This window comes from Pithys albifrons, chromosome 2, assembly GCF_047495875.1.
Source record: "Pithys albifrons albifrons isolate INPA30051 chromosome 2, PitAlb_v1, whole genome shotgun sequence".
NCBI lineage: Eukaryota > Metazoa > Chordata > Aves > Passeriformes > Thamnophilidae > Pithys > Pithys albifrons.
Genome location: NC_092459.1, coordinates 62315521 through 62329291, shown reverse-complemented (window position 1 = coordinate 62329291; position 13771 = coordinate 62315521). Strand labels below are relative to the sequence as shown.

Sequence of the window (13771 nt, the reverse complement as noted above, 5' to 3'; positions counted from 1 at the left end):
AAAACAAACAATTTAATTTCCTGCTTATCTTTTGTGCCAAAATGTCCTGCACGAGATGGGTCCCACCATCCTTTACAGTTTGGATGTCTTGGAGTAAAAAAAACCCTAAAGTAAATTGGTTACAGTTTGGAGGTATTGAATGTTCCTGATGGATCCTTTAAAGTGTTTCAAAGTGCTTAATTGGGGCACTTGAGCATAAAACTACAATTATACACTTATGTGTTAATTTTGTGTACAGATATTACTTCAGTCTGGACATAAATGAGAAGGAAGCATTTTATTGTGAGTGTAAAAAGTTGTTTTGTGAATGCTTAAACAAAATAGGTGTTCGGATAATAGCTCAAAACAACTTGACTTTGGGGGAAGCGGTTTGAGCTTTCAGGAAAGGGAAAGAGCATGCATGGATATTCTGCAGATGCTTTGAGGGAATAATAGGTATTATTATAAAGATTAACTGGTGGAGCACAATATTTGAGTTAGGATCAGTTACAGTGTTAATAAAAAAGTGTGGCAGAATGAATGAATGAACTTGATGGTTGAGTCTTTGTAAGTATTTAAGGGGCCTATGTTCAATTACGCAAAAGAGATCATTTTTGGTAAATGGTGTTACAACTTTAAGGTTCTCGTTTATTTGTCTGTTACATTTTGAGTATAATGTTACATGAATTGGATTAACAGTATCCAGATACTTATATTTAGCAGATGTGTCTAAAATTTACTTGTGGTAACTGATATGAGGAATAATTTACAATAATCTTACTTTGAGTATAGTAAAACTGTAATTATTTAAAAAATTATGATGTGCTATATGGTTTCAGCTGTGAATTTATAAGATTGATGTCTTTGATGTTTTTCTCAGGGTTCTTTTGATGTCTTCCAGTGCTAAGTAATAGGTCAAATTAAATAATAGAAATGGAATAAATCAAATATGTTAACTCTGTGACTACAAGGAGGGGTTTGAACATTTTCTTTTAAAAATACTTGCAGCAATATTTCAAATCATAGCTGTTATGTAAGTACTCTTATTTAAGGGGCTGACTTTTTTTTGAGAAGGGGAAAGAAAAGCTGGCACAGAAAAGATTTACATCTTCCTCTTTTTTTCATTTGTTTAGTTGGTTTTGGTTTTATTGGTGATGCTCTTTGGTAAAATTCATCTAAAGAAAAAGGGATTTTGATAGGAGTTGCTTGGTATTGTTTTTGTAAGGCAACATAAGTACCTTGGAAGGAATGTTGAGGAACCGTGCCACAGGAATGGGATCCTGATCTTAGGCAGTTAATTCTATGCTGCAAGATGAAAGACTGTGCTGGGTGGGTAGAGAAGTAATCAAATTTTCTTATCCAATTGGTTCATCCAGTCATTCTGTTTGCCTCAGGATCCCTTGCTGTGGGGAATTTTTAGTGTCCAGATGAAAAGTATGATTTCGATCCTGCTGTAGTAGAAGAAACCAGCAGAATTTGGACTGTACAAATGACTAGATTTGTCACAGAAATTGCTGAACCTGAGTGATAGCTGTGGGAGGTCATGCCTTTTTCTCTGTGTGTTGACCTCCTGTGCTGCGGACACTATTTGGGGATTGAAAGCCATAATGAGAACACAAACAGCTGTAAATCTCTTCTCTCGTTGCATGTTCATGGCAAGTGTTTTGTGATTAGAAGTGTGATATCTCTTTAAAGAGTGAGGTACTGGAACTGCAGGTGCCTTGCTGTGTGTAGCAGCAAGCTGCTGGTCTGCTGTTTCAGAGTCAGGACAGGAGGCAGAGCTCTGGGGGTTAACTCACAAGTGGTGACCTCGTCAAAGCTGTCTGGGTCAAAACTGGACCAGAACTGTTAAAGACCAGAAACTGGGTGTGCCCTTTGGCTGTTAACTTTGTACTAAGAAACTACTGAACTGCAACCTCACCAGAGTGGAGCAGAAACACCTCCCCTTGATCTGCTGGCAATACTTTGTCTAATGCAGTGCAGGATGCCAATAACTCCCTCTGTGGGAAGGGCACATTGCTGGCTAATGTTCAACTTGATGTCCACCAGGACCTCCAGGGCTTACTTTGTGAAGCTGCTGTCCAGCGGGAATGGCCTCCACCATATGTTGGTGCCTGGGGTTGTTCCTCCCCAGTTGCAGTATATGATGAAGAAAGGAGAACAAAAGCAGCTGTCAGGTAAAGAGGGTGTGCACTGTAAAGGTTGTGAAGCCCTATAGTCTAGTGGAACTGGACAAGTTTATGTGGAAAGAAGAGAAGGGCACAGCTTGCTCACGAATGTACAGCATCGCTCCCTGTGGAAGATCTTTTATATTCTTCTCTTTCTATTTTTAAGAGATACAGTGAAAAGCTCTGAATGATCTCAGATGATTTAGCTCTGAAAGCCATCGAGTTTAGGAATGGTAAAGACAGTATTCATTAAGATTGATATCTTTGGAGGAGAACACGAATGAATTAAAAAGCACCCTCCTCTCTCAAAAGAGACTGGAAGAAAGAAGAAAAACTCAAGGGTGTGCAAGACATTGGGGAAGCGATGATAAACGCTCACAACTGCGATTAAAGAGTAATGTTTGCAGTTGTTCCAGCTACCAAGACCACGTTCCAGAAGAAAGTGGAGCAAAAGCTATTTTACAGAGGGATTTTTCAGTCTCCAGTAGTTAAGTGTTGGGAGTCTCTCTGTGTATAAAGGCATAAAAATGGAGGATTACTCATGCAGCTAGATTACCTGCTATTCAGACTCAACTCAATGCCTCTCATTTGTGTTCCCTGCTTTAGAGGGTTTGAATGGCACTGCAAAACTTGTCAGAAGAAACATGTTTCTCTGTATTTCTAAACATGTTTTATTTCAATCACCATTTGAGAAAAATCGTGGTCAAAATTGTTACAAATTTCCTGGAAAATAAATGGCAAACAGAGGCTCTGGGGATCAAAGAATGTTGTGCAGTCCATTCATAGATGCACAGGAAGTGCCCTGTGATAAGTTATTTGTTATATGATTAAAAATCAGATTAAATATAGGTTTTTGCATTTTTCTGTAATGGCTGGCATTTCATAGGTGAGTTTCATGCTACTAATGCAGTGAGATGTGATGTTTCCTACATGTTTTTTGCTGAAGCATCAACTGTTGGAGGCACCACAGTGATCCGGTTGTGGCAGTTCTGATGTACTTTGTCTTCTGGTGGTTGGTAAAGAGGAAATCTATTACTTCAGCAGATTACATGATCCTTTTTCATTGTTTTGATCACTTTAAAAAAAAAGGAAGGCAGAGTGTAAGAATATGTATCTTATCTGACTCATCCTTAAGTGTGTGTGGGAATATATAAGCACTGTGTTTTCTCTGTAATACAATATGTCAAAATAGGTCTCATGAAAACACTTATATTGCAAATTTTTAGTTTTCTGTATAGTGTTGGTCTGAGGGGATGGATATAGTAATAGGGAAATCTCTTACTGGAAGTTATGATGTTTTGATCCCTTACTTTGCAGAAAAGACCAAATGTTGCATTAGTTTGAACTGTAATGCACTGTGTGAATCAACACTATTGAGCTCTTTTGTAGGAAAAATTTCTTCCTTTTGTTTCTAGACTCAGCTGTTTACCTCTCCCATGAAACTAATTTTAGCTCATCTAAAACATGCAAATTTTTTATTTTTGTTTGTTTGTTGTTTTTAGGGGAAGGTTGGAGTGGGAGGTGGTTGTGATATTGGCATAGATTTAGCATTTACAGCAGAGGTAGTTTTCATCAATTTCTGACAAGGGAATCAAAGTGTTCTTTTTTGGAAGGAGAGATACTGCTTCTCCCTATAAATGATTGACTATTTTGTGGTAGTAGTCTTTATTTATTTGGCTCTCATCATGAAGAATAGCAAACTTATTCAAAATCTCAGTACATCAAAAATATGTCAATACATAAAACATAAGTACTATTCCATACCACAGTCTATGCAAAAAGCTATGTTAATAAGATGTGAAGTTTGCAGAGCTAAGAAGTCAGAAAACATAAATGATAAGATTCTAGCAGCCACATTAACTGAGCCACATTTCACATCCTCTATATTTTATGAAATGCCTTTGACAACATAAATCAGAAAGAGAAGGTGCTTTATATGTGCAGCATGGCTCAGTTAATGTTGCTTTTGGAACCTTAACATCTATATTTTCTGACTGGAGATTTTTTTAAATCATGTAATCTTAGTTTTTAAACTTTTTTCTTTTTTTCCCCTCTCCTTTTTTTCCTTTGGAGTTCTCTATTTTCAGAAGAGAAAATTGCCTGTACTGATAACTGGTTAGCTCATGTTGCTTTGATTTGAGCTACAGTAAAAGGCCGTATATAAAGAGCACCTCATGACAGGTACATATGTGATGCCATCTCTGCTGCACTGACAGGTGGTGTCATTGTGCTGCTGTGCCGTTTTTGAGGAAAAGAGGAATACAGGCATGTGTTTGAAGTCCTGTCCTTTCTGTCCTGCACGTTAATAGTAGCACTGAGTATGACTGCATTGCAGACTGCAATGTCTTGTAAAGGTGCTTGAGCTGCCTTTTTAAATTAACTGGCTTGTGTACAAGAAGCAGTCCAGCTATGAGAGTGTGGATCTCCCTTTGACCTAATTCACTCTTCTGTACAGCACAGCAAATTAGCCAAGCACAGCTTTTGGTGTAGGCTCCTGCCAGTGTCTGAGCCACTTTGCAGATCTGTGTACTGCACTGCAGTCTTCAACATAGACATACATTTAATGACTCTGCAAAATCCACTGCCTTGCAACTTCTGGAATGGGGATTATTGTGCTGTGACACAGAAACATGCTTTTTATCCTTTTACTTCCTTGCTCTGGGTGACTGGGTGGACCAGTATCAAGCCCAGTGTTAATATTTTAAAGGCTCTTAATAAGATTTTAAAGTTCATGCTTCAGTGTGAGGGCAGCCAGTCTAGGAAAGACAGTAACACAGGTGAACATTGTGACCAATGTATTGTCACAAGGTCAAAGCTAAGTGATAAAAAGTAATAGAATTGATAGAATGTATGAATAAAATAACTTAGCATCAGGATTTCTGGTTTACCTCTGATTAGCAGCCTTGATGCTAACATCCAGCTTTTTACTTGGTTTCCTTTGAGGTTTTATTTTGTTTGTTTGTTTTTGTTGTTCAGTGAGAAGGACTTGTAACCTTTATTAAGATTATGTGTGCACAACAATGCTGGGGTTGAACATGTTGGTTTGAGACAGGAGACCATGTTGCCCTAAAAGTGATAGAATCTTCCACTGAGCATGTGCCAGAGAATTTCCCTATGCTGTACAAGCATATTATAATTTTCTTCTTTCTATAGTTAATCTAAATATACAGATAAAGGCCTGGGCTTATGTGAGTTTGAAAGTTATAGATGCAAACAAGAATTATTTTAAGTATGGGAAAGTCAGGGGGTTAGTTTTCCATTACAACTTTCTATTTGAAAGCGTGAAGAAATGCATGGTCTGAATGTTTGGGGGGAAATATTTAGGTTTTGGCAGAGGTCTGGCTTTGGAAATCTAAGGCCAAAGCAGTAGATACTTTATTTGCAAGTTTTATTTGAAGGTTTGATGGGAACTGTGCGACAGCTTTCTTTATAGTTACTACTGAATTGACCCCAGTAAAATTAAAATAATTAGAATTAAATCTTACTATAACCTTTTGTTAACTGAAAGAATGTGCTGTTTTACTCATAGTGTAAAGTACCAGGTGGTAAGGGTTTTTTCCTGAGAATCCCACTCAGTAACATTTTTTTTTGTTCTAATTTCTATGTAATTACAGTGTTACAGGTGCTAAGAAAGTGGAATGCTAGTGATGATTACATTTCTGAGCATGGTACTTGTTTCACAATGTTCTGTCTCATGTTTCTCAGCAAAGTAGGCCATTGAACTGGGTAGTGCCACCCTTTCTTCTCAGTGCCACCCCTGCCTCCGGAGTTCGGTTTCCCTGGAGGCAGGGCTTAGTGCTCATCAGGTTAGTCACACCTGTCTTCTCACACATTGGTATATCATGACACTGTGGTCCACAGCTTCTGAGTTGTGCTGTTCCTTTCTACCAGTGTTTTATCCTGCCTGAGTTTATGGGCCCCAAATAGATTGCAGAGGGAAGCAATGACCAATGGGGCCAGGGCTCTGTCCATGTAGTGAGCATGTCATGGTATCTGATGTGTTCAGGTGGGTCAGGTGAGCTTTCTGTGATAGGGGACATGTAAAGCTTCTTCCATTATTGACTGCATCTCACCATCAGGATGATTTAAAAGTGCAGTAACTGCATATTGATGATATTATTAGTCTACCTATGCTGAGACACTAATTCTGTTACATTTTAATTTTAAAAATCATTGTAATGACTGTAATGCTGTCTAATGAAGCTTCTCCTTTGACATCAGTCATGGATTGTGCATGCAAAAATTGCTTAAGACTTCCGTTACTGTCGAGGTATCACCTGGTCAAAGAATGTCTGCCACCAGACCCCTTATACAAACAAGAATTAAAGATAATGGGTTAAGTTACAGATTTAATTGGATTTCCCCCATCTCTTCATTTTGGCTGCCAGTTTTGTTCTTCTTTTATTCTCATCCTTTCTTTGTTTGTGTTCAGAGTGGTTTAGTCACTGATGATCAGTCATACTTCTCCCAAAATAATGCTATTTGTACTGGGTAAGTCAGATAGGAGTCAAAGTAATTGCTACAGTTTTTGTGCTTGCCTAGTAATAGAGTCTGTTTTCTCTTGTACCATTCCAAGAATGTGTGCACTACCACAGGCATGATGAAGTTTCCCAAATTCTCATCTTCTGCATTGTGTGGCCACAAAGAATGTGGGTGTAAGGGAGAAGGGCAGGGAGGGCTTCCTTTATGAAGAAAGAGGGTGCTTGGGTCATTCACACCAACCATTGTAAGTAATTGGCTTCAGATTTGTTCTGTTCTGGGGAGATTTTAATTAAGCTGGGTTTTTTTAACATGCTGTTTAATGAACATTTGTCCATAAGCGGTATCTTGTGATCACCATCAGTAAACAGGAGGATTAATTTGCATGTAGTTGTTTGTTATTTATTTAAATAGCTGCACAAATTATACTGAGTGTTCTGCTAAGGCAGTGGTGATGGGTCTCTGCACTGAAGAGGACAGAATGTAAACATACTTCCTGTATTTTAGGTGGTGCTGTTTGTTTGGGTTTTTAAAACAGTTTGGATTGGGAGGGTATGGAGGAAAATTCCAACACGAGTAACTGATATGTAAGATCAGAAGAAGAGCTCAGTACCCCTTTTTAAACCAGTGCCTGGAATCAGATTATTAGGGAAAATATGTAAGAAAATGGAGCAGTCTCCCAGCTTCTAACAGTGAAGCTGCTACTGCTCTTCAGGTTGCTTATGCTTGTTACTTAGCACCTTGCAGACCAACCCTTCATTGCTTTCTCGTCGTACTTGAATATCTCTTGCAAAGAGATTAGAACATAGGCATGGCCTTATCCGGTCAGATCAGGGGTTCATGTAGCCCTTGTACTCTTCCTCCAGTGGAGGCTTTGATTGGATGCCTAGAGGAGAGTCAGAATAAACCAAGCATGTGATACTTCCCCCAGTACTCTCCAAGCCTCCAGCCATTTTCAGTTCAGGAACTTCCTGAGCCAGATGTGGCTCTATATGTTTGGTAACACTCAGAGGATGTCTTTTGTGAACTTGTCCAATCTTTATTTGAGCCCACATAAGCTTTCAGCTTTCAAAACATGAATTCAGCAAGGAGTTTCAAACATCTGCTGCCTTGGTGACTAGAGAACCTGTCTCTCTCATTTTGAAGTTTGCTTCTACTATCAAATGCATCCTAATTGTTGTGTTGGACAAGATGCTGTTGTAGCTTTCCATCATATTCCTACTTCCTGGTGTCTTTTCCTTACTCAAAGGGTTATGGTTTCTTTGTACAGAAACTGTTCCGTACCTTTGATGATTCTTGTAGCAATTCCCTGAACCTTTTTGTCTGATCCTTCCTAGTGAGTCCAAGAAGTCTGTAGAGAGGGATACTCTTTTGCAAAAGCTGCGTTGATGTTTCATAAATCTGATCTTCATTCTTATCCAGAACAGTCATCGGTCCTTTGTAGTCTTAAATGAATCAAATCTCTTGACTTTTTTGGTAAGTCATACTCCAGTTCTCACCTATTGAGGCAGCTGCAATTTAGAAGCTGTGTGTGATCATTAATTACTCAACTTTTTGAATTTGATTAGCTCTGTAGAGTGATACTTTGTGGTCCCAAACTACTTATCGCTCATTTGTCACTTTGTTCCACAAAAGGTCCCATCAGATTCAGACACATTCATCAAGCTCCTCACAAAGGAGGGCTCCAGCATGGGAACCCCCCCCCAGATTTTTCCACAGTGCACACTAGAGCAAAAAAATTTGTTCAGCTTTTCTGTTGTGGCCCTGTGTTCTCTGTATCTCCTTTCAAACCTCCATCATCTTTCGTCACTTCAGACTCTCTGGCAGACCTCCTACTTCTGATGTGTTTGAAAAAATGAATCATTCCTCATTTGATTCCCTTTCCTAGCTGTTTCCCCACTTCTTTCTGGCCTGCCTTATTATATTTGAAGTGTTGAAGTTTACAGTCTTTTCTGTTTTCCTTGTTCAGACCTGGTGCTGGCTTATTGAAGGGGTTGTCTTTTTGCTTCTAGAAAGCTGCAATGAGCCATGCTGGTGTCCCTTTGCTCTTATCAAGTCTTTCTGAATAGGCGGTGAATATTATTTCAATGCTTTCCATGTGGTTGTTGTTAAGCAGTTTTGATGCTGTGAGTCAGATTATATTTCTCATAGCTGTCTGTTAGAGCTTCCTTTTAACAAGCTTTCTCTTTTTTATGTAGTTACACTTTTTGAAATTAAGCACAACAGTAGCAGATTCTTTGGGTTTCATTGTTCCTATAGGGATGCTCAATTTAACTGTCTTATGGTCACTGATGCATAGTGGTTCTGCAGCCGTAGGGTGTAGATGATTCCTGCTGCTCTGGACTGAGCCAAAGGCAGTGGCTCCACATGCAGGTTCCCTAACCAGCAGCTCCATGCAACAACCTTTGACAGTTATCTGATACTTTAGTCTCTGCCTTGTAGACTGCTTGCTCAGTCTATATGGGAGTAGTTGACATCTTGCTCTCATCAATCTTGCAGTGTGCCTTTACTGATCTTGCTTGGTGTGCTGCTGTCAGCACTGCTGTAGTCTTGCTATGCCTAGTGGTTCCAGCACTCACTCCTCCTGAGCTGACCAAGCTCCAGACCTCTGCTGCTTGGTGAGGTGAAGTTTTATTTTGATTGTTCCTAAATGCTGTAATGTTAGTATAGAGTGTCACTTCATCATCAGCTTCTTCCCTATGAATTTGTATCCTAGGATGATGCAAACTAGTGTTTCCTTTCTACTGTATTTTTTACATGACTGCTGCTAGTGCTTTTGTTTGCAGCTTGGTGTTCCAGTCTTCTCTCTTTATGTACAAGTCAATGTATTGTTGGAATTTCTTCTTGGCACTCTATTTACTCTGCAGTCACTGTGTGTCTAATTTCATTCTTCGATTCTTCTCAACATCTTCACTTGATGACCCAGGATCTCTGTATCTTCATTTGATGTAGCAATGCCATGCTTTTGAACTATGTGCTCTTCTAATTCCCTCTATTAATTTTAAATTTTCACTTTGATCCTTAGGTACCAGCAATCTGGCCCCCATGCTTAGGTGAACTCCAGCCCCCCTGCACAAGTATCTTTATTCTAGAAATACTGTGGTTCCTCATGAATCCGATCTTTTGCTTTTTCACCATCCTGTCAACTGGGCATTCAACTCCTCTTTTTTCCCAGAAGCCCATATTTTCCTGTCAGGGTATCTTTCCTTTGCTTCCTGGTGTTACTGGAACCCAGCTGGACCACAACACAGGTTTCTCCTCAGCACTGCCTAGGAACCAGTCCAGACTCTGTGACCTTTGCAGCTGATGGGCAAATCACCATGTGGTCTTCTGTCAGATCCCAGACTCCAGCTGTCTGTTTGCCTGATGATATTCCAACGCACCCTTTTTAGTTTGCATTATAAAGGCCTCATTTATGCATCAGCAGGGAGAGGCTATTTGTCAGAAAGGGTTGCCGTGGTCACAGAGACATCTAACTGCCTGTGAAATGATGGTGAAGGAGACCGAAGTGCAAGCCAAGAGAACAAGTGCAGAAGTGGGGTTACAGCGCTGACCTTAGGAGTGAGCACAGCCAACTTCTGGCAGAAGTAATAGGAGCAGATCAAGCTGTGATGATAAAAGCAGCCTAAACAGGCATTTAAATTTGACTTTATATGGTTACTGTTATCGCCCAGCAAATATTAATGTATTTGAATTAATGGAGTAAGTTATCTTTAGGTAGAACAGGTATGTGTTTACATGTTGAGCCAAAAGATTTATCAGGGTATCAGAAAGTCAGTGGGAGCAGTTCAGGGATCAAAGCATTTTGGATGAGCTCAGGTGTCTGAGACACTTGCTTAGGGCAGGGATGTGCAGGGAGAGGTCCTCTGCTGCATCTGTCATTTGCCTGAAAAGATACTAAATTCCAGAGCATGGGAAAAAGCACGGGTACCTAAAATCTGGGCAATATAGACACAATATGAGGAGTTGAATGTGTGTGTGCTCTTTCAAATATCTCAAGGAAAGGTCAGTGTCTGTTGATACAAGACTTACAGACTAAACTGATGCAGAAAGTTCCTCTGACATTGTAATAGACTTGTTTTTGGTTCTAACTTAAATTCTTTGTGTGTGTGTGTGTTCTCAGTATGTGATACGGTGTATAACAGGGTATTTTGTGTTGCACTGGTGTTGTGTTGTTACTTTTTAGAAAAGATATTTTAGTAGGGGGGAAGGAGACTGAAAGAGATTGAAGTTGACAAAACCAAAATCCTACCAAACCGCAAGACTTCTGTGTAAGGCTTAAACACACAAAAACTAAACCCATGAGGGTTGAAGGCAAAATATTGAATAAAAATTAGTACTTGGGTTTAAAAAAAACAAAAAAACAACCAAAAAGAGAGAGAAAAGGCATTTATCTTTCAATGTCTATTTTTTCCATTTTTTCCTAATTCTGCTTTTGGGTCAGCGCATAAGAATGATTCTTCTGTCAATTTGCCTCAGTAGTATGGCCATGGCAAGCAAAGATTTAACATAACTGCTTCGGTATTTCAAGGCTGGGCGTTACAGGATCGTGATGTTCAGAAGCATATTTTCCATAGAAGCTCTTTCTGCAAAGAGTAACTATACAGATGACTTGAGCTTATTCCTTCTGCTCAGGCAGGAGGCTCTAAGGGCTGGCATTAACTGCTGAGTGAAAGAGTGGGACCACTGGGTCAGGGGTGCAGCTCAAGATGCCACTTCTGATGAGGCTGCCACACATATGTAACATAGCTTGATTCCATGTCCTTCTGTTTCAGCTCACGCATTTGCTTTGCTTGGCTCTCCCAACAGATCCCGCCTCAGTATGGCCAGCAGGGTGTGAGTGGCTACTGCCAGCAGGGCCAGCAGCCGTACTACAACCAGCAGCCGCAGCCCCAGCACCTGCCTCCCCAGGCACAGTATCTGTCGCAGGCCCAGCAGAGGTACCAGGCTCAGCAGGTAAGTGCCATCCCCTGCTGCTGGCAGTCTCCCCCGAGCTGCAAGGGTAAAAATACTCCGTGTGTAATGAGCAAAACCCACCCCCTACCTTTTGGAGGAAACAGTAGTGATTAAATAACAATAATTAAATAATAAATTGAGCAAAATTAAATAAACAAGGAATCAGACCATATCCCTCTGAAGAGTCGTCAGGGATATATGCACAAATACATTGGCACATACTTTCAGGCTTTATTTTGTATCACCTTTTTTGAATAAAGCCGGTGCATATGCCCCAGCAACTATTAACTCTGCTTTTAAAAAGAAGTAACAGTTTCTTGATGAGATGAGAGTGGAGGCTGGAGGGTTTTTTGCTTTTATTTTGTTTTCCCCTCAAAGTTAGATATTATTGAGAGTTTCTGCATCTAACGTGGTCACTTGCTGGTTAGGAGTTTTTGTTACTTCATTTTAGAGCAGATGAGTTCGAGGCATTTTGGAGCCTTTGTAGAAGATATTTTAAATGGATATTGCAGCTATTAATTTGAATGTTGTCAGTTTGCACATCCAGTTAGTCAAACTGCATAGTTTGATATCCATTGCTGGTTTTGAATTGTGTTTACGTGTTAACCATTAAAATTAATTTAAAGTCATTCTGATTTTGCCTAAGATCATAAGTGATAGTGTATGGGTCTGGTTCCCACAGCTTGTAAAACACTCAGATTTTTAGATGCTGAACAAAATGGATGTGCACAGCTGATGCAGCTGAACATGTAGGCTCAGTTCTATCTGCAGTCTCAAGTCTGTTAATCACAGAGAGGTGATCTGGAAATGGAAGGATGAAACTAAGGCATACTCACCATCCTGGGAAATCTAACAAAAGTGAGTTGCTCAAGACTGGGTATTAGTGGAAGCATCAGCACTTGCTGCAGTTCACTGGGGAATTCTGTTGGGCATGGCTGATTAACATTTTGGGATAGTGCTAGTGCAGTGTAGAAATCCGAGCTTGAAACAAAAATAGTGTGTAAAATAAACTAACAAAAGATGCTGTAGTGGCAATGATACTGGAGGCGCCCCTCCTTTGACTTTAAAATAAAGCTATGATAATTTCACTGTGTAATTACATGTTAATTTTTCTTCATCTACATTTTAAAATTCCATTGAGAATTAACTTTTTTCATTAAAATGCTGGATGGTTTATGAAATAGAATTCTTAATTGTATCTGTGATATTCTTGTAAATGTCACCACATTCCATCTTTTGGATTATATGTAACTTTAAAGATTGCAGTTGTGTCTTTAAATTTAATTTTCTTCCTTTTCCCTTTGCCATTAAATGCTTGATTTCTCTGTGACTTGAAAATACTGTTCATAAGCGTCTTGGTAAAGCCTTGGCAGATAAAGTCCTAGTAATAGAGCCTATGATATAGAAAAAACATAGCTGCTCCAATGTCTACATATCACAGTTTGTGAAACTGAAATGGATTTTTTTGCTGCCTTGGACACCTCATCACTTTCAATACTGTCAGTTGAATGGATTGAATATTTTGGTTTAAAAAAATATACAAAACATATCAACTACATAGGACTAAATGACAGGATACTGATATATCTGTTGATAGGTGTTTCAATTACATCTTTGCTATCAGACCTGGTAAACTGAAGGTTTTCACAATGAAATGAGAGGTACCATAAAAGGATAAAGGCAAAGTTAGTGTAAAACCTTCCATATATTTTGGACTTCAGAGAACTGGGGTGAAGAGAATGGCAGGGCCAGATTCACAGATAGAAGATACTAGCCTCGATGTAGCCAAAATGATTCTGAGATTAGCTCATTCGGTTAGAGCATGGTGCTGGTCACACCAAGGTCATGGGTTTGATCCTTGTATGGGCCTTCACTTAAGAGTTGGAGTCAGTCCTTGTGGGTCCCTTCCAACTCAGAATATTCTCTGATTCTGAGAATATGAGGATTTGAGGGGACATTGAAGGAGAGTCTAAATCCAGGCTCCAAGGCTGATACAGGCAATCTGAAGGTCAGTAGGCATTTTTGCCTGAATCTGAAGGTTGAGATGATGTATTGGGTCCTCACTGCTACAGCCTCGCAGTGGGTAATCCTTAATGTGAGAATTTCGCCTGAATTCTTAGTGGTTTGTGAATAACTGTTCTTCAGTAGCAGTCAGCCTTTTAAGTTTTGAACTCTGATCCCAGGTTCTC

General features: G+C 39.6%; 1 protein-coding gene across 4 annotated transcripts in view; it reads left to right on the top strand.

Moving 5' to 3' along the window:
* The window catches only part of ARID1B (AT-rich interaction domain 1B), a 329339-nt gene that overhangs the window by 68992 nt on the left and 246576 nt on the right, over positions 1–13771 (top strand). For all 4 annotated transcript variants that reach the window (XM_071549257.1, XM_071549256.1, XM_071549259.1 and 1 more), the window contains exon 3: positions 11436–11582. In XM_071549257.1, coding sequence (XP_071405358.1) covers positions 11436–11582 — 147 coding nt within the window. The remainder of the gene's footprint in view (positions 1–11435; positions 11583–13771) is intronic.